The sequence below is a fragment of the Amblyomma americanum genome, chromosome 2 (genome assembly GCF_052857255.1).
Source record: "Amblyomma americanum isolate KBUSLIRL-KWMA chromosome 2, ASM5285725v1, whole genome shotgun sequence".
NCBI lineage: Eukaryota > Metazoa > Arthropoda > Arachnida > Ixodida > Ixodidae > Amblyomma > Amblyomma americanum.
Window position 1 is genome coordinate 86,743,747 of NC_135498.1, and position 23,959 is coordinate 86,767,705.

The 23,959-nt window shown below is 47.1% G+C and overlaps 1 protein-coding gene across 3 annotated transcripts; it reads right to left on the reverse strand.

Moving 5' to 3' along the window:
- Window positions 1–4,377: 4,377 nt before the first annotated feature.
- Window positions 4,378–19,746, reverse strand: LOC144121551 (techylectin-5A-like). Of its 3 annotated transcripts, none has more exons than XM_077654820.1 (6): window positions 19,571–19,746; window positions 11,620–11,786; window positions 10,170–10,312; window positions 8,332–8,437; window positions 5,291–5,458; window positions 4,378–4,714 (listed from the first exon to the last, which is right to left on the reverse strand). In XM_077654820.1, exons 2-6 carry the CDS (start codon window positions 11,759–11,761, stop codon window positions 4,434–4,436), a joined length of 840 nt encoding a protein of 279 aa, XP_077510946.1. In that variant the 5' UTR covers window positions 11,762–11,786; window positions 19,571–19,746; the 3' UTR covers window positions 4,378–4,433. The 3 variants fall into 3 exon arrangements, with proteins under 3 accessions (XP_077510946.1, XP_077510945.1, XP_077510944.1); XM_077654819.1 differs by having other exon boundaries at window positions 11,620–11,793; XM_077654818.1 differs by lacking the exon at window positions 19,571–19,746 and adding an exon at window positions 18,959–19,079 and having other exon boundaries at window positions 11,620–11,793.
- Window positions 19,747–23,959: the final 4,213 nt, after the last annotated feature.

A 23,959-nucleotide genomic window follows, 5' to 3' on the forward strand; every position in this document is an offset into this window, starting at 1 on the left:
AGCATTGTTTTGAGCTTATGCTGCTAAATACTTCCCTCTTGCGTCCTTTACATCCGTCTCTCTCTCTCCCTCTCGCGTCCTCTCTCTTCTTTCTGATGTCTTTTGTTGTTTCTGTTTTGTTTTTTTTTTCCTAGCTTCGTTGTGCTCTCCAGGGGCACCCTGAAATATAGGCACATCTGGGTAGTGTACATGTCTATTATTTTCTTGCCTTTTGTGGACCCTTTTTGTCTATTTTGCTTATTATGCTTACAGTCGGGGCTTGATGCCTAAAACCTTCCTTTATCTTGCGAAGTCCTGTAGAAGTCTTGAAAGTGCCTTTGCTCTCTATTCAGTGCACGAGTAAAAACGAGACCATGGTTTCTATCAACTGTCAGGGCTCTCAGGCAAGCTTTCCAGCGCAGGGTCATATGTTATATCATTTTTCGCATTCTTTCCTTTGTTGTAGCCATCCGGTAGACGGTAACTATACTCCGCTATATCTACAAATCAAAATGGCAATCTGCTTCTTGTGATGTAGAGATTTTCTAACAGCGGTGGCACAGGCAAAGGGCATAAGGAGCCAATAGTAGGGCTCTTAGAACAGCAAGGAGAAACGCGTCATTTACCTATATCCTAGGGGGCGAGAAATGTCAGTGCTCTTTGTTGTCGCATACGGGCCTAACTGTAATCTTGTGACGCCACCCTGTTCAGCTCTTTTTAGGCTTCCGCTAAGTCTCCTGACTTTTGGCCCGTGCTCTGGGTTCTCACAGGGTTTTATCAATCTCTCAGATGTGTGTTATCTCTAATTGTAAAACAATTTTGGATAGTTGATTATTGTAAACATAGACCACCTTTACACCTTAAAATCTTCGAGAGGACCCTACTTTTCAGCGAATGGGAAAGAACGCAGAATGTCAATGTCTACAGAGGTCATATGTACGTAGCCTATTCCGCGTTGCCAAAGTTACCGGCGACGCTTTCCAATAGTCTCAACAGCACTGAAGGAAATCTGGGTGACACCAATACAGTTTATCGGGGTACGTTCTACTGTGTATTCAGCGTATCTGAGCCCGTTACTACCATGCTTAAGAAACCTTTTGCTGTCTTGACTGTGGAAGGGGTGTAAACATTCCGACGGCGTTTAAAGGGACACTGAGGAGAACTCAGATCAGACTTTTTTCGTTAGCAAAATCTTATAGTTCGGCATTTCATAGCTTTGTTGCCGCTTGTCCGGGAGCGAAAGATGCATTTATTTTAAAGAAATTTGGATTCGAATTTGAAGAAGTTTTTCCCGCCGCGCCGATTCAAGCCCGAGAACTCTTATGACGTCCCGGAGAACTCTTATGACGTCGTAGGACGGAGTGATGTGAAACGTGACGTAAACGCAGACTCCGTGATTTCTGGTGAGTAGCGGTGCGGTCTAGCAGCTACCGAAATGAAAGCTACCGCCGCCGCACGTTGAAGGCATCTATCGGGGGTCGCTGCCGTCACTTCGTTCACGATTGCACCGGCGTCTTGCCAGTGTTACGATGGATCCCGTCCCCGAGCACGACGACGTAGTTTTCGCAAAAACTCCGGCCTGCATTTCAGCGACCTCAGCCCCACAGAGCGTGCGATGCTTTTGAGGGAGCACGGTTAGGTTAGGCGCCGGCGGGTCTTTTCCCTCTTCCTCAGTGAGCAGCCGTTGCAAACTAAATATCATAACCCCAGTGCGGGGAGTCGCGAGGGGCCAGGACAAGGTCGGCGTGTTGCACCCATCGGAGGCTGGCCGGGGCTTTGGGGCCAACGGACTGTAATTCCTTGAACGGCGCGGAAGGGCCAAGTTACTTATTTATCTTTTTGCCACAAAAAACGGGTGGGTGCTCAAGGGCGGTCGCGTTTAAAGTTGGCGGCTTGAAACTAAAGCCTGCGCACGCCGCCTCAACGGCTTCCGCTAGATGCAACGGGTCCACTGGATCGGGCTCTCACGCCCACTTGCATGTGCCTTCAGATGTGTACTGTGAATGGATTAAATTAGCCGAGAGCTCGAAAAGAACAGCTCCGCCCAACTGCAGAAGCTGTTGAATTACGTCACAACGCGCACCTTACCGCGGTAGCCGAATCAGTCTCGCCGGGCCGGCGGCGGCTGGCGCACTCGGCGCGAAATAGAGACACGTTCGAAGTCTCCGCCAGTGCGGTCCGAGTGCACCGAAGCCGCCGAACGAGTCGGCGGTCAAGCGTAGTTGGAGTATAGAGGGTGTCGCTTTGGCCGACGTGACGTCGCCGTGCAGCGCGCGCGCGCGTGTTACGCCGGAGCATAAACGCGCCTTAACAGAGCCTTCGCTTAACCGCTAACCAACGTATTCGGTGGCGGCATCTATGGGAGCCACTGAAGCCCCCCCGCCCACTCACTGAATAAAAAAGAATCCTGTGCTGAGGCTCGGAATCGAACCAGGGCCTTTGCTGTTTAGGGCGGAGACTCTGCCACTCCGCCACGACGTCTCAGGATGTAATCATCTATAAAGGCGTATCTAGTAAATGCAGTCTTCCGATGCAGAAATCACCGCGCTTTCGCAAATGTATATCCTGGCCTAACAGGGCTAGGTCATCAGCAACTCTTCTTAACTGCCTTGTGCCTTGGCTCCCGTCCCTAATAAACGATTTCCGTTAAGTAGTTCGAAGTTGACTGGCACAGCCGGGAATGGTTCGCCGGGCGAGAGCGCGAAGTCACAAGTGACTTTATACTGCGAACTACCTTGTACGATCACGACCATCGTGCAATCATAGTTTTTCATCAACCGTGGCGATCATCTGACAAGCCTTAACAAGATCCTTCAAAGGTTAACCTGAACTTGAAGCGGCACTTGGAGTTCCTCTGATGTTCGGCGCTTGTAAATCGAGGCGCATCAAAACTAAAACCACGGGGCACGCAAAGCGCCATAAAAAATCGAAATTCTCCTGGCCGCCTGTGGCGCCGCCAAGCATCGGTTTTCTTTGCTTCTAACATTCTGGTTGTCCTATGTCTGCCTTCCTTGTGTGATAAAAGTGCGCTATCGGTTTTAAAACTAAACTTACTTCAATATTGAACCGCGCAACCTTCCTTTGTCAGCCTCAGAGATTCGCCTCCCATGTAGGAAAGAAAATTCCTCCAAGGTGGCGTCTCTTGTCCTATGACGTCGCCACGCTGGTACTTGCGAGATTGGCCTGTGGTGGCGATACCTGTATTTCGGTTCTTGCTATTTTCTACCTTACAAGAGCTTTGTTTTCAGTAATAGCGGCGCTTTTGTGATCAGGAGCTGGTATTCTATCGATTTGTCAACATCCGTGTGTCTGGCGGATGATTTGGGCGGCGGCCCTGGCTGAGTAAATGTGGGTTTTGCGCTGCCCAAAGTGCAGGTCAATTTCCCCAAAGGTGGTTCACTGTTGCCTAAATGGCGGGTACTGGTCAGAAGAATCTAGTTTGCAGGTGTCGCACGAAAGACTCAGCTATCAGTTGAATGTAATCTTCTCCGCTGCTCGTGATCACTTCCCAACCTATACCAGTTGTTTCAAAAGCTGGTTGCTTTGACGCTCTGTACACACATGTCTTTGGCTCCTACTTGTGCACAATACGGTTGTCAGAAAGGCAGTTTTTCGGAAACCCTCAATGCAAAATTTTAAAAATTCTCGCAGTTAATCATGGTTAGCATGCTGATACACACACAAAATCCACTGGCTCACTCGCTGTCTTATACAGAATCCATACGTGTCTGAGAGTTTAAGTAAGACATTGCTTTGCCTCTTGTGCGACTTTCATCTGCGCATATTACAGAGATGGGCACAGTTTTATCATTGCGGTAGTTGCCTGCAGCATAACGTTCTCTTCCTCCTCGCTCACAGCTCCCCTCGTGCAACACGGTCGTGAAACGCGCTCCGTCATGGACAGAATAAGAGCCGAAAAATCACAGCAGACAGCGTTATTTCTATCGTCTGACCAGAAAAAAAAAACACTCCACTGATGCGCACACCACAATGTTTCAGAGTAGTGAAGCGTCCATTTACTGCTTTTTATTCCCCATTCTCGGTTCATTCGAAGATAATCGTTTCAGCCTAGGCTTGCCTAGAATGATACAAGGGGCAGTTCGTGAAAATTCATGTACCGAGGGAAAATGGCTTGTTGCTCTGAACGAACTCCGCAGCACACACGCGACATTCGGCAAAAACACTTTGTTCGAAAGTGGCCGGAAGTCAGCATGCGCAGCTGCACTTGTGGGATTAAATCGCCTTGTTTTCTCTTACTCTTTTCTGTTTACTTGGCAGGCGCATTCGCAGTCCATGTCAGGAGGTTTGCTAGTTCTGGGCAAGTGCTTTGCCCTCTGTTCTAAATTATCGGCCGATTTTTTTTTAACACCACTGCGGTGCACGAATAATTCACACGACTTCTACTCACCAAAGCTGTTTACTAATTACAAATGCGGTGAAGCCAGCATGCTACTTCAGACGTCTTGCGATGACCCTGCGGGTCGAATCATCATATGGACCTCAGGGTAGGAGTAGTGATAGAAGCGGGTCGCGCCGTCTCGCACACTCCACTCGATACCGTCTGCGTAGCTGTCGTGTGGGCCATTCAGGTTCAGGCCATTCAGGTTGGCCGTGTGGCACTGGGCGTACCACCAGCCGCCACGAAATCTCTGGGCACAGTCGTCCGACACCGCGTCGTTGTCGAGGTCGAAAGTGGAAAACTTCTGACCGCTGGCGCTCCTCATGCCATCCCAGCCTGAAGAGGAAAGTGTTGGTCTTGAGTTACTCAGCACGCTCATTCTCTCGCTTGCCTTCCAGTCAGATATGCCTCGTGTCAAGTTTCCTTCGCCCTTTAGACAGCTTTGCCTGCAGACGTCAATATTTATGTGGCCGAGACACAAGATTAGTACGTTATAGAATAGCTATACAAGCTGAAAGAACAACTCTGACATAACTGTTTAGCATGACTTCCCACGAGTCCTACGTTGACAGCCATGCAGCCGTTGGGACTTCGTAGTACAGCGTCGCAACCTGGGTGAAGCGCATTCAAATACCCTTACCTTTCTGTAAACAGCCCAGAAAGCTATCAAGCCCACCACGAGACGCAAAAGTCCACTATATCATGGCCTCTTCTGAAGACACAAATCATTCCCTTTACTGTCGAGCATTCCGTAAAAGAAGTTTGTTTCCACTCAACCTTGAGCCAAACAATCCAAAACGGTGGGGCCAGGCTCCAATTTGTCTAAATCTGTGCCTTGTCAGCTAGATACAGCCGTTTGCAAAATGTGTTTTTAACAACGCCCAGGTAAATCTAGTGCTAAGAAGACTGCACCTTTCGGTCCCAAGTGCTTTCCTACATGCAACTTGAAGAAGGCCTCTTCGTCTCCCACCAAGAGAGTCTCGTAGTCGACCGACACGTTGTCTTCAGTGCTGTTGCTGAGCACCACTCGGAGAGTCATCTGTTCGTCGCCCGTCGTCAATGCGTGCAGAGCGCGGTTGCCTGGGCAGTAATAATAATAATAGTAATAATAATAATAATAATAATAATAATAATAATAATAATAATAATAATAATAATAATAATAATAATAATAATAATAATAATAATAATAATAATAATAATAATAATAATATTAATAATAATAATAATAATAATAATAATATTAATAATAATAATATTAATAATAATAATAATAATAATAATAATAATAATAATAATAATTGGTTTTTGGGGAAGGAAATGGCGCAGTATCTGTCTCATATATCGTTGGACACCTGAACCACGCCGTAAGGGAAGAGATAAAGCAGGGAGTGAAAGAATAAAGGAAGAAAGAATTGCCGTAGTGGAGGGCTCCGGAATAATTTCGACCACCTGGGGATCTTTAACGCGCACTGACATCGCACAGCACACGGGCGCCTTGGCGTTTTGCCTTCATAAAAACGCAGCCGCCGCGGTCGGGTTTGAGCCCGTGAACTCCGGATCAATAGCCGAGCGCCCTAACCGCTGAGCCACCGCGGCGGGTTTAGGTACAAGTTTTACAGATACACACTAGTACCCGCAATGACTGTCTTCTGAAGGTTATGAAATGCATGATGGTCCCATTATTCGGCTGATCATGTGATTCTTTGCCTGAAAGAGGTGAAGGAAAGGATGACGGGTATTGGAGAGAGAGGCTGCCCCAAGCTTCACCCATGTTGAACACTAACCTACCCCGTTTATTCGGTAGACACCTGAGCACAGAGTCAGTCGCGGACAATGCATCTGAGGAGTATGCAGGCAACTTTGCGGCGAAGCTATTAACGCTTCATAATTTTGCCAACAACAGGCGCGTTCCATTGAATGCTAGGTGAAGGACCTGGCGGCGTACATCAGGTCTACAGTGATACTCTACTACTAAAAAAGCTTACAAGTTGCGAAATAATGCTTCCTGCGGACTGAAGTTTCCCTAATGTTCGAAAGCAATCACTGGCTGGGAAGGTGATGTTTATGCCACATTCGCTGTGCGGAACGCTAGAAAGGGTGACAGAGAGAACGCTTTAAGTGAGACATCGCGGCCTGTGTTAATGAGCGATCCAGATCAGCTGTACCATCCTTAACCAGAGACGAGTAAAAATTGGAGGTTTAATTGGTTTCATTGTAAACACCGGGAGAACTGCACTGCACTGCCGTGATAATGAATATAAATGTGTCGGTCGCGTACATACAAGTGCATAAGACCGTAAGGTAGGCTGCTGAAGCTTATCGCACCGGTAAGTGCACATGTGCTTGCGTTTGCTAACTGTCACTATCAAGGCAATGTGTTGAGAATTGTAAAGTGTATGTGTAAAAAAGTCACAAAAGAGGCGCGATGACATTTTATTGTTAATTATTTCATTAGCACACACATATTACGCGAGAAAAATTTACAACCCTTATTTTTATTGTGTAAATCGCGAAAGTAAGCCAGCGCCGTTCCTTCATTATTAAGCGGGTACTTGTAATCCCAACCCAGACGCGCACTCACATTAGCTTTCGTAGAGCGAGGTCCCTCATGCCTCAAATTACGCTATGATTGTGGTACGAAGTCGTAGCGCGGCATCTTCGGGAGTAAGATGCTGAGCTGGCGCTATAAAAAAGAAAATATCGTTGAAGCCCTACGAAAGGATCTAACTAGCTGCTTAAATGACTGAAACTGAAAGTACTTCAAAACGAAGCTGTATTCTGCTGTTCAAGCACCGCGCTGCTTAATAGACACGTGATAAAATTAAGTGCACTTCGGTAATCTGACGCATTTCTTCAACTTACCGGAGACTAAGTGTGAATTATAGCGGATATCCTCGAGATTCTCTCAATCTTGTGTGAATTGTAGCTTCTTTTGAACGGCTTGGCGTTTGATGTAAGGAGCGAAAAGATGTGCTGCAGTAGTCTCTCGGGGGGGGGGGGGGGGGGGTTCTTTTAAATGTTTTACACCATTTCTGAAGGCAATCTACGTATTCGATGCCACCGCTTCAGCTTGCCTGTGATATCTAGAGTTTCTACTCACTAAAATAGCGACACTAATCGGCCAGTCAAACAGGCCACTTTCTTTCAGTATAACAGTACAGTTGGAACGGTTCCCTATTTCAACATGGGATGAGTTTTAAAAACCAGTCCAGTTATTTTATGCTTAATTAAGCGGAACACAAAGAGGTTTTAAAATTTGGTGACCTTAAAGCGATCAAATGTGCCACGTGGTCTTTTGGTGCTTGCTTTCGTAATGGTTACGTAACTGCCGCGGTGGCAGTGGGCCTTTTTCACAATGCTCAGCATCGAGAAGATAGTGCCTGATGACGTCCTACTAAGGAGGCGCGCTATTTCTAATGTAGGAACGCTTCCTCAAATGAGGAAATTGGTTTGGTTTATGGGGGTTTAACGTCCCAAAGCGACTCAGGCTATGAGAGACGCCGTAGTGAAGGGCTCCGGAAATTTCGACCACTTGGGGTTCTTTAACGTGCACTGACATCGCACAGTACACGGGCCTCTAGAATTTCGCCTTCATCGAAATTCGACCGCCGCGGTTCAAATGAGGAAATTCAAACACCATAGAAGATAAATCCCGCGGAGCGTTGCTCGGCGGCATTCGGCGTGGTGCGGAAATAGGTGGCTGAAGGCGCTGAAAGTCAAAATCTCCCTAAATACGACGTTATCACAGAGCTTTTAAGCAGGAGACATAAGTATAAGGAGAATCTTGCACAACAGCTTTAAACGGCGATTACGTCAACGTTCTGTAAACTCCTGCGCAATATTTATCTTGCTTTGCCTACAACCTTCGCGCATTAGAATCGTTGAACCTCGTCTAATTCTAAACGACACGCGCCTCAACTTCCTCTTAAGGCGATAGCTGAAAACCTTACCAATCCAGTGCTCTTGTGAGGGATCGCCGAATCCACTGGCGTACTTGGTCCAGTTCCGGTAGAAATGAAAAGCGCTGTTACCGAACTGCCCTCGTCTTTGGATGACCTGAAAAGGAAAACATAAGTTAGTCTGGCTTAAAAAAACTAGCAGTGGCTTAGCTCGGCGATGCCAGGGTATACATAGCGCAAGCAGCAATTTCGCTCTTCTTCTCCATGGCTATACCACACTGGCAAACGCCCCGCTATATCTATACCACCACTGATACCTCTGCGCATGCGCACAGAATGAGAAGCGCTATCAAGCGGCTCCGGCGCAGCGTCAGACTTGGCTACTGCGCAACGGAGGCGCACAGCTGGGCACGCGCCGGCGCCAGTGCGTCTGCCGTGGCAATGACGAGCGTCGGCGGCTCCTGCGCGCCAGCTGTGCGCCGTGTGACGTCACTGCTGCTCGCGCATGCACAGCACGGCTCTTCAGGAGCCACGCGAAACTGCTCAACCTCGGCCAGTGTAGCTCACGCTACAAAATTCGACATTCGTCGCTTACCACGGGACTCGGACTATAGCACGCACCTCGTATTCCAGTGCACACTTCACTCTGCAACGGGCACACGAGCTGCATTCTGCCTAAAAGGTTTGTCAGGGCTAGTTTGGAGATATTGGCGACTAAAAGCTGCGCGATGACACACCGGTGAAGAAAGAACAAACCAATAGATGGAAGCAAAATCATCCTATCCACTTTTATATCTACGGGTACGTCCTTTCATGCTGCTTTCAGACGGCCAGGCGTCCATATATGTAATTGTTAAAATAGCCGCAATAAGCAGCGACCTTTTATAGTGGCGACTACGGTGATGCCTGTGGCCACCGTTAAAGAAGAGCTGAAGAACGTTGGCAGGCAGCTTTCTTCTTTCGACAAAAATAACTCCAGTGGTACCTGTCGTCACCGCCTTTTACACATATATGAGCCACCCAGTTTGCGCTGGTCACCTTCCGCCTCTATTACCGCCTCTACTGCTGTTTGCTCAAGTCGACACCGCGCAATCGGCATTGTGCTCGTTCCCTTCTCCTTTCTTATCATCTTCGCAGCTGCTATGTGCAACAGCGCTGTGTGGCTCAAGTATTAGACAAGTAATACGAAAATTCGACTCCTTCCTTTCGCCTAGGCCACTCCTCCGACTTCACTGTTGCTTGTGTCTTCTTACATGATCTTTGTCTGACCAGCAGGTGTAACTCTTTCTATTCGCTCTCTCCTTCCCTCGTAGTCCTGCAGAGAAGTTGCGCGCAGTACTGCTGTGCGGCTCCAATAGTCGGCTAGAACTGAGGAGGGCAAAGACAGAAGAGGCCCTTCCAACTGTGCTCTCCGGGAGAAAAACTTGGTAGAAATCAACTGCTAGTGGAGCCCATCTTGTCCGAGCGGTGTTGGTAACGGCCTGCAAAGTAGTTTCTATGACTAGAGCGGTTGTGCCTCCTCCAGGCTTTTAACCCGGAGAGGGGTAAACAAGAAATGGCGAGATAAAGACCGCACAGAACTTGCCCGGACGCTTTCTTTTCTTCATGCCGAGAAGAGCAGCAGCCGCCCCTTGGCGATGACCAGAAGCAGAGTTTTAGCTGTTTTCCCGGGCCGTTGTTCTCGTTATTTTTGCTGAGTGATAGCAACCAGTCACTTATTCCGTTCACCTTTTCCCTTCTTTCTCCTCGCCCTCTCAACATCCTGCACTCATTCGCAGTTCCTGTGGGAAGCGCCCCTTGTTACCCTTCCGCCACGCAAGTTCTATGCTGGGAAGGCGGAATTTACGAGCGAACGTGGCTTAAACCACGGATGAAAAAAAGTGCCTCACCGTCCAGCCCCCGCCGTCAGTGTCCATATCGCAGTACACGCTTTGACCTGACGGGCCTGCAGCCTTGTGGAACACGGTGTAGATGCCACTCCTACGCTGACCAGCACGTAGCAGATCAGTGCAGTGCCGAGGCTGAATTCTGTCTGAAAATGATATACGGAAATGGCTTAAAATGCAGTGTCATCATCATCATCAGCCTTACTACACCCACTGCAGGGCAAAGGCCTCTCCCATGTCTCTCCAATTAACCCTATCCTTTGCCAGCTGCATCCACCCTTTGCCTGCAAACTTCTTAATCTCATCCGCCCATCTAACCTTCTGCCGCCCCCTGCTACGCTTACTTTCTCTTGGAACCCACTCCGTTACCCTTAAAGACCAGCGGTTATCTTGCCTTCGCATTACATGCCCTGCCCAAACCCATTTCTTTCTCTTGATTTCGACTAGGATGTCATTAACCCGTGTTTGTCCCCTCACCCACTCTGCCCGCTTCCGATCTCTTAACGTTACACCTATCATTTTTCTTTCCATGGCTCGCTGCGTTGTCCCTAACTTAAGCTGAACTCTTTTCGTGAGCACCGGTAAGATTATGCTGTTGTACACTTTCCTCTTGAGGGAAATTGATAAACTGCCACTCATGATCTGCGAGAATTTGCCATATGCGCTCCACCCCATTCTTATCCTTCTAGTTATCTCCCTCTCATGATCCGGATCAGCTGTCACTACCTGCCCTAAGTAGACGTATTCCGGCACAATTTCTAGGCTCTCGCTGCCAATTGTGAACTGTTGTTCCCTTGCTAGCCTGTTGAACATTACCTTGGTTTTCTGTATGTTAATTTTTAGACCCATCGATCTGCTCTGCCTGCAGTGTAAACACTTTTAACTATTTTCTAATGTTCCACACGTTTCATTTAGCCGCGTGTGAGCTATAGGTTGCATGTTACGGTACTTAAACTGTAACTCAAAGGAACAATTTTCCAACGATTTCCATATGCATCAAAAGGGTATGTGTTGACAAAAAGGTACTCATTTTAGGCGATAAGATATTACAAAGCTCTTTACCAATGCTGTGGTGGAGAAATTCTCTTGCTGAGCACTTAGTTACAGTTTATTGTCTAAAGTATTAAAAAAATAACAACAGTGCATTTGGTATCGTCACTTAGATTTTGCTGCACGAACACTGAGCATCTGAGAGGGTGTGGCATTGAAGCTTTTCCACCACTTCTCTTCTCGTGGTTGTTGTGTCACAATGCTTGTAGATGCCTACGTAACGGCACTCCCATGAAAAGGGCGCATTAAGTAAAATCACAACCAGAACGCAAATAACAGTATCTGAGCGCCGAGTGCCACGCTCGCGATTTCAATTTTGTTAAGAATTTTGGACTGCAGAAATACATTTCGTTTCAATATCTACGCTCTAATTAGAACTCTTAGCAACAGGAAAAACACTTACTTTTAATGTCGCTCAGTAACTGCGCGAACTTCCAGACACGTTCCACGGCGTCGTCATTTGACGGTCTTTCAACAGCCGCCGACTGCACGGAGAAGGTTGTGGCAGCAGCCACCACGAATATGAAGCGAAGACAGCCTGCCATGGTAAGCGACGTTGGTCGGTGGTACCTGTCGGCTGGAGAGAACAGCACTGCAAGTTTTTATCAGCTGGCTTTTCAATGTCCTCTTTCAGATCACTAGTCACTGAACAAATGCCTCGCTCGTTTCGCTTCCAGTGTCACCGCCAACAACTTGCACTGTTCCATCCGATTTGTCATCATCGCTTCCTGCATTAGCGTGCTCAAGATTGGAGATATCTTAATGCAGACGTATCCCACTATTCAATAAGGAAACACCGAGAACGTTGGGAAATTGCGTTCTTCGTAAATCATACCGGGCAATTCTGGAAAAAGCATTTTTGAACGGAAAAATTTGACGAGCACAATTTTTTCAGATATTGTAAGGTTTAGCTAGAACAATCAATATATCCCCAGATCTATCGTCGACAGCCCTCCATTTTTTTGCTGTTAACGTTTTTTTCTATTATCCAAAGAGGGCCATTGGTTTTGTATGGCAGTTTTAACTTCTCAATGCGACGGATGGAAAAAATTTAATAGAACGATTATACTCCACATTGGAAGAATGGACCATTACATTCAGTATTTGCATAAGAGTACTTTACAATTTTTCAATATTCAACATTTTTGTTCAAGAATGTTGGACATCTTCTTGGACATCACTACGGACACATATACAGGCGTATGAACACCTGGACGGCCTGCTAGGCACAGTATCCTATGATTGCGCATTGCTAATCTAAGCTGGTATTTAGAATCGATTGCTCTGCACAGGCTTCCCTGCCAAATGGAAACTCTCTACCGTGGACACCATTCAAGGATCGCATTCACGAACAGCTGTTGGCACCACTTGGGATAGTTTCTCCATTAGTATTCAGATAACTGCGTTTCAGTTGAAAGTGTTATTGTTGCCCAACTGTTTCTTATGGAAGACATGTTACTGCTGTGAAATGGTGGCCTTTTCACCAGTGCCACCTCATTAGGTTTCCCACCTTGCCCTATGCAGCAGCACAGTGAACCGAACTTTCTGTTTGCCTGTCTGCGGAAGGATAGAACTCTGAATATTCTAAAAAAATCGTTTTTTACCCCACTGAAGTGTATTTAGGCTAATTCAATGCTCCCGCGATATCATTTTTTCTTTATGTTATTCTATTCACTTTCCATATACAGTCTTCCTCACCGTACTGCACATTTCTAATGCAGAGTCATCATTAATTATCACCAGCCTGACCACATCCACTGCAAGAAAAAGGCCTCTCCAATACCTCTTCAATTAACCTGGTCCTGTGCCAGCTGCGGTCACCGTATCCCCGCTAACTTATTTGCAGAGTAGGTTGTCGCTAATGTTGGTTGATGGGTTAACTTTCCGGTTTATCATTAGAAAGCCTGCTCTGTGTCTTATCAAGAATTAGCCTCCCACGTGGAATTTCCTGTGGCATCATGCCTTAGCGGGCCAGTGGCCTATGCTGTAGTCCAGACTGCACCAACGATAAGCTCTGACGCCCTTCAATTAAAAAGCTATACGAAGCACTCTCGGTCGCGAGAGCAAAAGCCACTGAACACCGTAAAAGAAGGCTTCTTTAGATAGCCCTGTAGATATAACTCTCCGCCTCCTCTGATCGATTTCTGCCCGTTATCGTTCGAGGAACGCACTCGAATCTTAAAGGTGCAAAAACGCAGTCATGTAAGTTTTCTCATAGTGGCGGTGAATCATCATGTTTACGCCTCCCAAGCAGATCAGGTAATCGGCATAGTATTGGGTATGACTGATTTCACTCTGGTCCTTTGTTAGACCGACCTTTTTCAATATATTTTCAATCTTGGGGCGATTAGCTGCACTGCTTGGGCTGTACCAGGCCCTACAAATTTTAGTTTCTACTGAGCAAAACAACCGTGGAATATTTCCGGTAGGTTGAAGGTATTTTATGTTGGGCAGTCGCAAGGAATGAATTCTGATGAGAAAGCAACAAAAAAACCTCGCGATGTTTATTCATAGACAAGCAAATTTCGTGCGCGCAGACATTGTTTCTACAGTAAACTGGACTGAAAAAATTAGAAAACTGCAGTGCCCGCATTCAAGGAAGGAAAAAAGTGTGGACGCCTCCTCGACGCTCGTTGCCTTTTAAATTTGGCGCCATGGTTGCTTTACTCTCCACTTTCTATATACCCGTCTAGCCTATTCAACCGTCCATTGACTTTTGTTTCTAATTAATTAACTAATTATTCTATGCCAATCAAATTTTTTTCAAATATTATCACTCACCGAACGCAAATATATTCAATTCAAACTTAATTTTCACCTCTTTGCATATTTTTTCACTATTTTCTCGTCCACGGCTCTTTTCCCGTCCACTCACCATATCGGCGTTCGCGCTATTTCAACGTTTTTTTTTCATTATTGGCTCTAATTAATTAACTAATCAGCCTATTGACATCATTTTTTTGCGCATCATCCCCACATCATCCTCTATCGATAACAACCATTCGTTTGAGGCTACCTCTTCTAAGAACGTCGCAATCGCTGCGGACACGTTTCAGTGACACGTTTTGGTGACGCGACCCCGCCGATATAGCCTAGAAATGCTTTCGCATTAAAAATGTTTCTTCCCTAGTCTTGATTCCGGAGTAATATTTTCTTCTATATGCTGCGCTTTGATGACTTGCCTCTAGTAACAGTAGCCGCAACACTACGTACGAACCTGCCGTGAATGCCAGCGTCGGAAGACGCCGCCGACTAAATCGGCCGGGCTCCTGCAGCCTATCGATCCCCCGCACCTCCTATTTCAAGACGTCGGCCTGGACTTGCTCGGCCCATTTCCGGCGTCCTCCATGAGTAACCGGTATATTGTGGTTGCCACTGACTATCTCAGCCGCTACTATGAGACCAAGGCCCTCTTCCTTGGTACCGCAGCCGAAGTTGCACATTTCTTCATTCACAACATTGTGCTCCGTCAATGGTGCTCCAAGAGTCGTATTAAATGGCAGGTGAACCGCGCCTACGTCGGCACTTGCGAGCCAGGTACTTCGACTCAGTGGCATCAGCCATCGAAAGACAACAGCTTACGATCCTCAAACAAATGGACTGACTAAGCGGCTTAAAAGAACATTGCCGATATGATTTTAACGTATGTCGACGATTACGATGGAAAATGGGACCAGATACTGCCCTACATAACGTTCGCGTGCAACACTGCGCTCCATGAAACGACGCGCTTCACTCCGTTTCATTTGGTGCACGGTCGCGAAGCCTTGACCATGCTGGACGCCGTGCTTCTTCCGGATCCTGCTCCCTCTTCTGTCGTGGGCGCTGACCAGTTTTTTCGTGACGTGGAAGCCGCTCGCCAAGTTGCTCTACAGCGAATCCGGCGCCAACAACAACGCGAAGCGGAGCGTTACAACCTCCGCCGCAGGGAGGGGATTTACACGCGCGGTGACCATGTATGGGTGCTGTTATGAACGGGATGAACACCAGCCGAGGAGGATTAAGGAGAAGATTCCATCGACCTAGATGATCACGCGGTAGCGGAAATTTCGACAGGTAGTTTGACCCCACGAGGACACCACGAAAAAAAAAGATGAGCTGGGAACCTGCCTGCGGAATCTTTCCCATGCTTTTCAGGAGGGGGGAGATGACCTTCCCTTTGTCTGGTTCGCCGCGAGGCGCGACCGACGATGGACAAGACGACGGAGGAAAGAGGGGATGGTGCCTTCCTTTAATTAACCGTATCTGATAAGTGCCATCCCGACTGCAAGGAGAGCCCGCCGAAGTTGTAGCTAGAGTGCAGCACCGGTGTTTTCGATGGACATGTGCAGCTTGGGGCGCAGTAGCAGCGGACCTCCGAAACCTCCTCACCCGTTCCCACGGTGCTCCGCGTGATATGAGCTGTGTCACTCCCCGATCGGCGCCTCGTGTTCAATTGTCCTGCGCCTGATAAAAGAGGCGGAGCCTTAGTGTATTTAACACGCATCCTTAGCCGGAACGAAAGCTCTGGGCCTTGGCGACAAGGCTCATCCAGTCGCCCGAAGCTATGAACTCTTAATTCTTGACTTTTTGTTCTTTCTTTCGTAAAATATGCAGATAAGTTTCTCCAAAGTGCTAGTAAGCCTGTTTGTGTTTATCGCTCCCAAATGTCAGCTTCCATCCTTCCTCATCCCTTCTCCGGCCAAACAACGTTACCATGCATCAAAACAACTGACCATGCTACCCGAGCCCTAACAGTGTGGAGCCTGATCCGTTTGCGAGGGTGCTCTGAGAAGCTTCTTCACCGTTTCTTTGGCCCATATGGGGTGTTACGCCGCCTCAGCGAGGTGAACTACGAGGTGCTCCCTCAAAGAACCGTCCGCTCCTCTAGACAGGTGATGTCCGAAGTAGTCCATGTGGCGAGAATGAAGCCATATTACACCCGTTAGCTCTTTTCCAGGGTCCACCTCCGGAGCCGAAAACACTCGCGCCCTTAACTTGCATTCTTACCTAATGTTTTCTCCACATACGTGGCACCTAGTCGATGACTTCTGGCAGGGAGGGGGGCAATGCCACGCTACTGACACTCTGCCGGCGCCACCTTGTGGCCGAACCTAACAGTATCTTAGGGCGTGGCCGAGCGTCTTCTATGTCTCGAATGAGCGCGGCTGTTCGGCGATCCTCGCCCCAGTAGTCGTCTGTGCGGTCTTGCTTCTTGCTACGTTTGTCAGCGACAATATAATAGCTGCTTAATCGCATTTTAGTCGAAAGCCCTAAATAAAGTGAACAGCCTACTTCAACGGGACACAATGAAAGACAGCAGGGCAGCAGATGTGCTGTTTTTTCCGCGTGTTAACTGCGTGTGTTTGTACACACTTCCAATCTTTTTAGCAATACAACGCGATGAGCGACTGTTCGTTTGATCAGTGCCCATGACGGAGCGAGCCGGTAAATTCAGTGAGAGTAGCCGCATGCGCACAATGCTCAGGCCATGCAGCCGTCTCTACTAGGCTGTTCTTAAAGCTACGCGAAGCCCCCCGATTTCTTTACTCGCTTAATGGCGATGTTTTGCAGAGTCGCTGCCGAAAGTCTGAATGTCACTTTTGGTACTCAGTTGCGTTGACATGGAGTTGAAATTGTTTCTTTCCATTGTAATGCCATCCGAATAAGACTGTCATCGCACAAAAAATTTCCGGCTTCTCCGTACCGAAATTTCCTTATTGGTGAATTTTCCGACGACGTCATAACAGGCACGTGACCCCTGTTACCCAATAAGAGAACGCTGAGAATTTTAGTTACTCACTAAATTCTCACATTGGTGGGAAGACGTCACGCAACGCTTCGACGTCATCACAACCTGCCTACCAAATTCTGATCAAACTGCTCAATGATGCGAAATTCAATGCAGAGGCCACCTGCCCTGCACAGCGCTGCGCATGATCCTTGCAGGACCTCGGGAAGACCAGTGCACTAGTCATAGGGCGCAGCCAAAACGAAAATTATGAGTACCCGAAGATTTGGAAGCTGCCCCACTCCAAATATCTTCTAACGAACGCCAAAATTTGGGGAGCAGGCCCACCTCACAAAGTGTATTAAGGTGGATTCGTGGGTCGAATTATTATAATCCCATTTTATAATCCAATGAAAGGTACTCGAACATTCTAGAAGGTGATGACTGATGCATATCATGTAAAGGAAATGGAGCCAGTTTCAACTAGAATCTTGAAATCGCAAGAACAACAAGACACATTAATTTCAGACGCCATACCAGTCAACCAAAATGCTATCGCATTTTCTTATTTACGAATGTGGTTAAGAATTTCGCCAAGTTTTTTACCCCCCGCTTGTCAAAACCACGGGCCCAAATCGTTGCTGTAAAAATTTGAAAACACGAAAGAGACTGAACCTTGCGCGACCCGCGAATTGCTACTATTATCCGCGTTGATGAGAACCGAACTGCTTTTGCTCAGTGGAAACTGGACGCCTCTCAAGGTCATCTGCTCATGCGTAACTTTCGCCTCGACGAACTGGTTCGCGGTAAAGGACCAAGGATAGCGCTGTGGTAGGTCTCAGAAGTGTAAGTGCAAGAAAGTCATTGATTGTTAGATTCGCTAGAGACGCTTATCATGCTGCTAGGAGTTAAAGCCCTGTGTGTTGCCTTCAACATGTCAGTCACTGAGACAAGTGTATGGAAAATTTTTGCTCTGCGCACAGCTTATGGACCATCCTGTGGGAGACGACGGTCGTCCGCCCTGTGCTTCGTGCGCATGAGGCAACCCTTGCCGATTTTCTCGTTTCGCTCCGCCATACGACGCTAGTCTAGCGAACCGTCAACGCTCGCGTGATTACGTCGGCCTATGTGGGGCGGTTACACGCAGATGCGGATCATCAGAGATTGGGAAAGCTAAAGCTGAGTGAAGTTTCTCTAGCAGGCGCTCTCAAACCATGAATAGCAGCTTTCTATCAGCAATGAAGGGATAATATATGATATTGTATCTCTTCAGCCCTCGGTTAAGAAGTGAAAGCTTGCAGGTCAGCGAAAGGGCCGCTGAAATCAAACTGTAGACAGCGCATGAAGCTGTAGAAAGAAAAAAAAAGGAAAACGACAGAGGGCAGATAACGCTAAGAGAAAGAACAATGCTGTCTGGGTTAAGCAATACACAGAAATACATCCTAGACGAAAGAAACAAGAGGAATTGAACAAGGGCAGGGCATATATTATGCGAACACAAGATAGCCGAAGGTTTATTACGGTAACACAAGGTAATCGCAGCAGGGGGCGGCATTGTCAAATGGACAGATGTCAATAAAAAATGAAACTAGACATTTTTGCTGAATTTCATTTCTAGTTGAGAATAACTTGTAGCAAAAAGGGAAGCAGTGTCTTCATTCCAAGCATTTCTAATTGAAAAACCCTACCTCATAGAGCACGCGTTCAAGAGTGACAGCAGACAGTCTGGTGTTACCCCCCGAAAATAAAGCCGGGCCGACTCTTTTATTTTTTTGAAGGCAATCTTTTCACTTCTTCTGCGAGGTCACAAATTGGGAAGGGGGAGGACGTTGCAAGCTAGTGCTTACTAAGCGTCGCGAGGAGAGGCCTTGCCCCTGCATTGGGCATATATGCACTAAGCGCTGTAATGACGGTAGTTATTCTACTCCCCCCTCCCCCCCCCCCCCCCTATACTATTCGTAGTTCTTGATATTCATAACCGCCGAGCAGTATTGAACAGTATACTGTCAGTATTTAATGTAGGGTTATTTACCAGTTGTAGCAGCGTAGGAAAACTCACGAAAGGCAAAAAGCGAGAGTAGCCAATTTGCAAAGAAGCCAGTACAGACTTGAGTCTTGGTTCCAGCTTGAAAAAACATTTTGATTAGAGCCTTGCATAAAAATACTGCGTGTGCACAATCGAACGTTTTCACACTGCAGCTTGCCGAAGATTAATGAGTGAAATCTCACAGTCCCGTATTTAAGATTCATTATTTAATTGTGTAGGTGTTCTTAGCTATTCTGCCCACCCCAACGTTTTACATCTGTTCAAAAACTGCTTAACAATATAGGGTACAGGTTCTGCTAGCGTTTCAAAGCGTGAAGCAGTGAATGTCTGTGCGCCCATAAAATAAAAGTCAGGCCCTTCTTTAAGCCACTTACGACATCAAATAAAGGAACACCACGTTTCATCAATACTGTCGGGCACTACAGCGGCATCAGATCAATATTACTGGCACATCATTTCTTACATTCATTTCCCGGCTGAGCGTTGCAGGAAAAAGCATATACTTATGTTGTTTTTTAGCGAAAATGGTGACGTTGCTTGGAGAAGAATATCCCATCTGGTAGAAATAGATAAGGCAAGGGGAGGCCAGCAACTTACTTGAACTCGCTTGATTCAATTGTACTCTGTTACTTCCCGCGAGAAGACGCGTGCCCCCACCTAAGAAGCGGGGACCCAATGGAAAGGTGAAATGCGCCCTGCAGCCTAAGTAGGCTCGCCTGCCGTCAGCGAAACCCTTGTGGTGGCAGCAGAGATACTCTTACTCAACATTTACCTCGGCAAGAACCAAAGCTCACACTATATCTGTCTTGGGGCACGTGACACCTTGAGTGTCCCTCAGCCAGTGGAACTAGAGAGCAACGAAAACGTTGCAAACCAATGCGGCAACGTGCCGTCACATGAGGTTTCTATATTCGTGTGCGGCCGCCGCAGATAGTCGGCTCCGCTTGTGAGCAGGAGTACTCGTCGGCGCCGAGAGCTGCAGAGCTCTCCAAGGTGCTCTCCTGCCCATTTTCTTTCTTTTTCTGGGTGGCTGTTTGTACACTATCTCTCTTCTTCTATCCGACAACATGGACGCGCCATGTTTTCGCGGATATCTCGACGAGCTGTTCGCCTTCTCGGGCAAACTGTTGAGGACAACCTTCAATGTATAGTGGACAGGGGAGGGGTTTGGCGAAGACACCGGTTTACTAACTCTTCACTTTGACCCTTTCTGCCGCAGCTTTTTTCCCGCCGGTTGTTTGTCAAACAGCTTGACAAGTGCTCCTTTAGCGCTCCCAATGTAGGCTTCACTGAAGTGACCCAGCATGTAAACTTTACTTTATGTGAGTTTATCGTCTCAGGCTATGAAAGACGCCGCAGTGAAGGTCTCCGGAAATTTCGACCACCTGGGGATCATTAACTTCCACAGACATGGCACAGTACAAGGGCCTCTAGAATTGCGCCTCCATAGAAATTGCACTCAGCATGTAGACTAATTTAGTGATTTGCCCAACATAATGAACGAGAATTATTTCAAGAACTGCTGCCCGCGGGTAGATTGTTATGCTCACAGTTTTTCTCGCTTTTCTCATATCCAGCTTACTGAAACTACTAAGAGCGACTGATTGGAGTAATTCGTAAATCATTATTTTCTTAAATGGACAAAGGATCTGCACAAAAAGGCTGATGTACATAAGAAACGCACATCGCCATATATTTCCTTTCCATTTTTGTTCTTATTTTTCGCAACTGTCCTGAACAGTAAGCGAAGGTATTACCCTCTGTGTGGTCCACACGATTTCAGACAGGCTCGAGAGTCTAAACTAATCTGCATTTAAAAAGTTCTAATCACTGCCTTATAATGGTACAATCTGGTACGTGTGTCAAAGTAGCATCCATAAAAGGAAAAATTAAATTCTTCAGTTTTCATCACATTGCACCTTGACTAGCAACTGAACAAAAAATTTGGCGGTGGTTTAGCTCTGTTTAAACCTGTAGTGACGCGCAAGCTACAGCTGGCCGAGTGGAACTCACTGGGTAGAATTGCAAAGTTGGTCTTTCGCCGCCCCGTTTCGCTGGGCGTTGCTCCTTCATCCTCGCCTCACTTTGCACGACGCATGCGCAACTGTGGCAGCTCGGTTTCACCTTCGCGCCGCGCCGTCAGCAGCAGCAGCTGCTCCGCACCACGTGACCCACCACGTGGCTGGTCATGTGACCAACAAAGTCACCAGCCACGGTCACGTGCCGCCGCCACACTGAAGGCTCGAAATGCTGCCGTAATGTAGCTATCGCTACAAAAGAAAAATGCGTCATGAAGAGCAATTACGGAAGCCTCACTTCTGGGCACTCTTATTTCCAAGGGCTCTACTTTGAAAAGAAGAAGGCGAAAAGAAATGGATGCGATACGATCGCATGCATTGCGAGCACCATTTTCAATACTCTGTCTCGCAAATCCTACCAATGCAGCGATCGGAAAGGGCGCAATGCGACGGAGTGCTGCGGCTGAAGCTCTCACGTCCTAATAAACCAACCACCAAAATCTGGAAGCTTTCGAGGGCGGTATCGAGGCAGGAAACCGGTACGCATTCAGTCGGAGAATGAGGTGCAATGGTAGCTCAAGGAACAGAAAACACACTCACCAAGGCACGAATCTTCCGTGAGACCAAGTGTGAGACATTTCCCGAGCTGAGATCGCCGAGTGAGTGTTCAAGTTAGCGCCTCATATCTGCAAATGCTGGCGCCCAAGGATATCTTTTTCAAAGCTCACCTCGTTGAATTGGCTCTCTCGCGTGGGTTTTTTTTTTGTCATAAAATGCTCAAAATGCGCCTGTATTTTATGTTAGAAATGCTGAAGACGCCATTTTACCAATGTGCAACGTGGCAAAGCCAGTTTGACAAGCATTTAAAGGGGCTTTATTTACCTTCGTTATTTGGGGTGGACGGCCTTGAATTTAGCAATATGACCTTGCGCCTTTGAATAAAACTTTTCGAGGCTGAATAGTAATTTTTCTTTATTAATTATCCTTTTCTTGAATTATATCAGCTACATACAGTCCTTACTGATGTACGATACACCAGCTTTGATTTCTGGCTGTTTTTAAAACATAAATCTGCCCCTAATAAAAAAAAAACTCAAGCAGATACACATGGAAGCGTAGTTGCGACGTCGCGCACTCTGTCAACTTTGCCTCCTGCGCCATCGGCGTGATTTACCAGACCGAGATTTCATGCGGACAGGGGTATATCCGCCAGATGGAGCGATGTTTCGACGTCAGACTGAAAGAGCATAAAAATTTTTCGACAGCGTGGCTGCTGCTCTCAATAAACTCCTGTGCGTGCCGCAGCTCTCGTCAATTTGGAGTGTGTTCAAACGTCGTGAATGAAAAGCGCATCTTAATGGTTCTTTGCAGTAAAAATGAATACAGGATGTTTTCCTTACCGCGTTTTGTGGCCTACGTTTTCCTTTCTGTTTCTCTATGCGAATAGGTTCCGACATCCGATATTCGAATAGCTTCCGAAGGTATACGTGCTTGGGTTAAATATACAAGCCTACGTCAGATTAAGTCAGTGTAGGTAGGCTAAGTTACCTGATTCGCAGTTTTACGGTCTAGCACTATATACAAATCCTACGGACAGGGCCACATGAACTTATCAATGACGCGAACCTTTGAAGTTTCATAAAACAGTTGTCAACATAAGAGCTACGTCACGAACTTAACACCGGGAGACGAAACATTCGGAAACCTTTTTTTTTTCTTTTCGGCCCGACAGAAAAAGAGCTGAAAACTTGTCACATGCCCCGCAGATCAAAGTCATTTGGGAACACATTCACAGCACTTCGCGAACTGCTAAGTTATCTGTTGTATAGCCTGCAGGGGCAAATTTAGGCATGAAATCCTTTTAGCTCCCGTTCTCAAAAACTGAGTCCAACGTCCTGCGAGAAACGCGGCGAAACGGAGGGACAGCCGGAAGCAAAGATTGCAAAACCACATGCGGTGTGAGCTTTGTAAAGGCCTTCTATCAATGCTAAAAATTGGGTTCCCGGCATCAGAACTATAATAGTTATGTGCTACAGGGATTCCATCTTGTCATCGAAGGTTTCCTGATCACTCGTGAGTCCGCACGTGTCCTCTTTTTAAAAAAAACGATAGACTTCCTACCTAGAGTTTGGTTTGGTTCATGGGGCTTTAACGTCTCAAAGCGACGCAGCCTATGAGGGACGCCGTAGCGAGCGGCTGGGGTTCTTTAACCCCTAGAATTTCGCCTCCAGCGAAATCCAACCACTGCGGTCGGGATCAAACCAGCGTCTTTCGGATGAGGAGCCGAGCGTCATAACCACTGAGCCACCAGACGGCTCTTCCAACTAGAAGTGGTCAGCATAGAAGGGAATGGACAGAGGTGCTCTTTATGACATACATGACGGAAGCCAACAGTCACCAAAACCAATGGGCATAGGGAATGTCTTTTTCTTGTAGTTTTATCAATGGGAGGTCAATACAAAAAACAAAAAAGACATCCGCTGGACCCCTTGGTTTTGGTGACTGTTGGCTTCCGTCATGTATGTCATAACGAACAGCTCTTTTTCCATTCCCTTGTCTGCTGATTAATTCATCAAGGGCCTTGAGTCTGGCAGTCTTGATGCCGCAGGTAGCATAACAGGGCTCTCGCACAGCTTCCGCCTTCACCGTTCAACCTGGTGCATACGTCGCCCGCGCGGTAATACAATGACGGACTGCATACGCCACAATGGACGCGGGTGGCGCTGGTGAACACTCTTAAGGTTCGCGGACGCTACACATCAAACACCTGAAACCAGAGTATTGGACAGCCCTCGCTGTAGCTCGATAGGCAGAGCACCGGACGTGTGATTCGGAGGTCGTTAATTTAGATCCAACCGGCAGAATGTGGCTGGTTTTTGTTCTGCTTTTATTATTCTCCCATCGATAAAATTACAAAAAAGGATATCCCCTCGTTTCGGTGACTGTTGGATACCAGGAGTGGTAGAAA

What these genes read in the sequence shown, in the direction of transcription:
- LOC144121551 (XM_077654818.1), bottom strand. Translation starts at nt 19,064, where the DNA reads ATGTTTTTTCAAGCTGGAACCAAGACTCAAGTCTGTACTGGCTTCTTT. An exon ending in CTGACGGCGGGGGCTGGACG is followed by an intron (nt 8,438 to 10,169) that starts GTGAGGCACTTT and finishes TTTCCTTTTCAG; the next exon opens with GTCATCCAAAGACGAGGGCA. An exon ending in AAAGCACTTGGGACCGAAAG is followed by an intron (nt 4,715 to 5,290) that starts GTGCAGTCTTCT and finishes TTTCCTCTTCAG; the next exon opens with GCTGGGATGGCATGAGGAGC.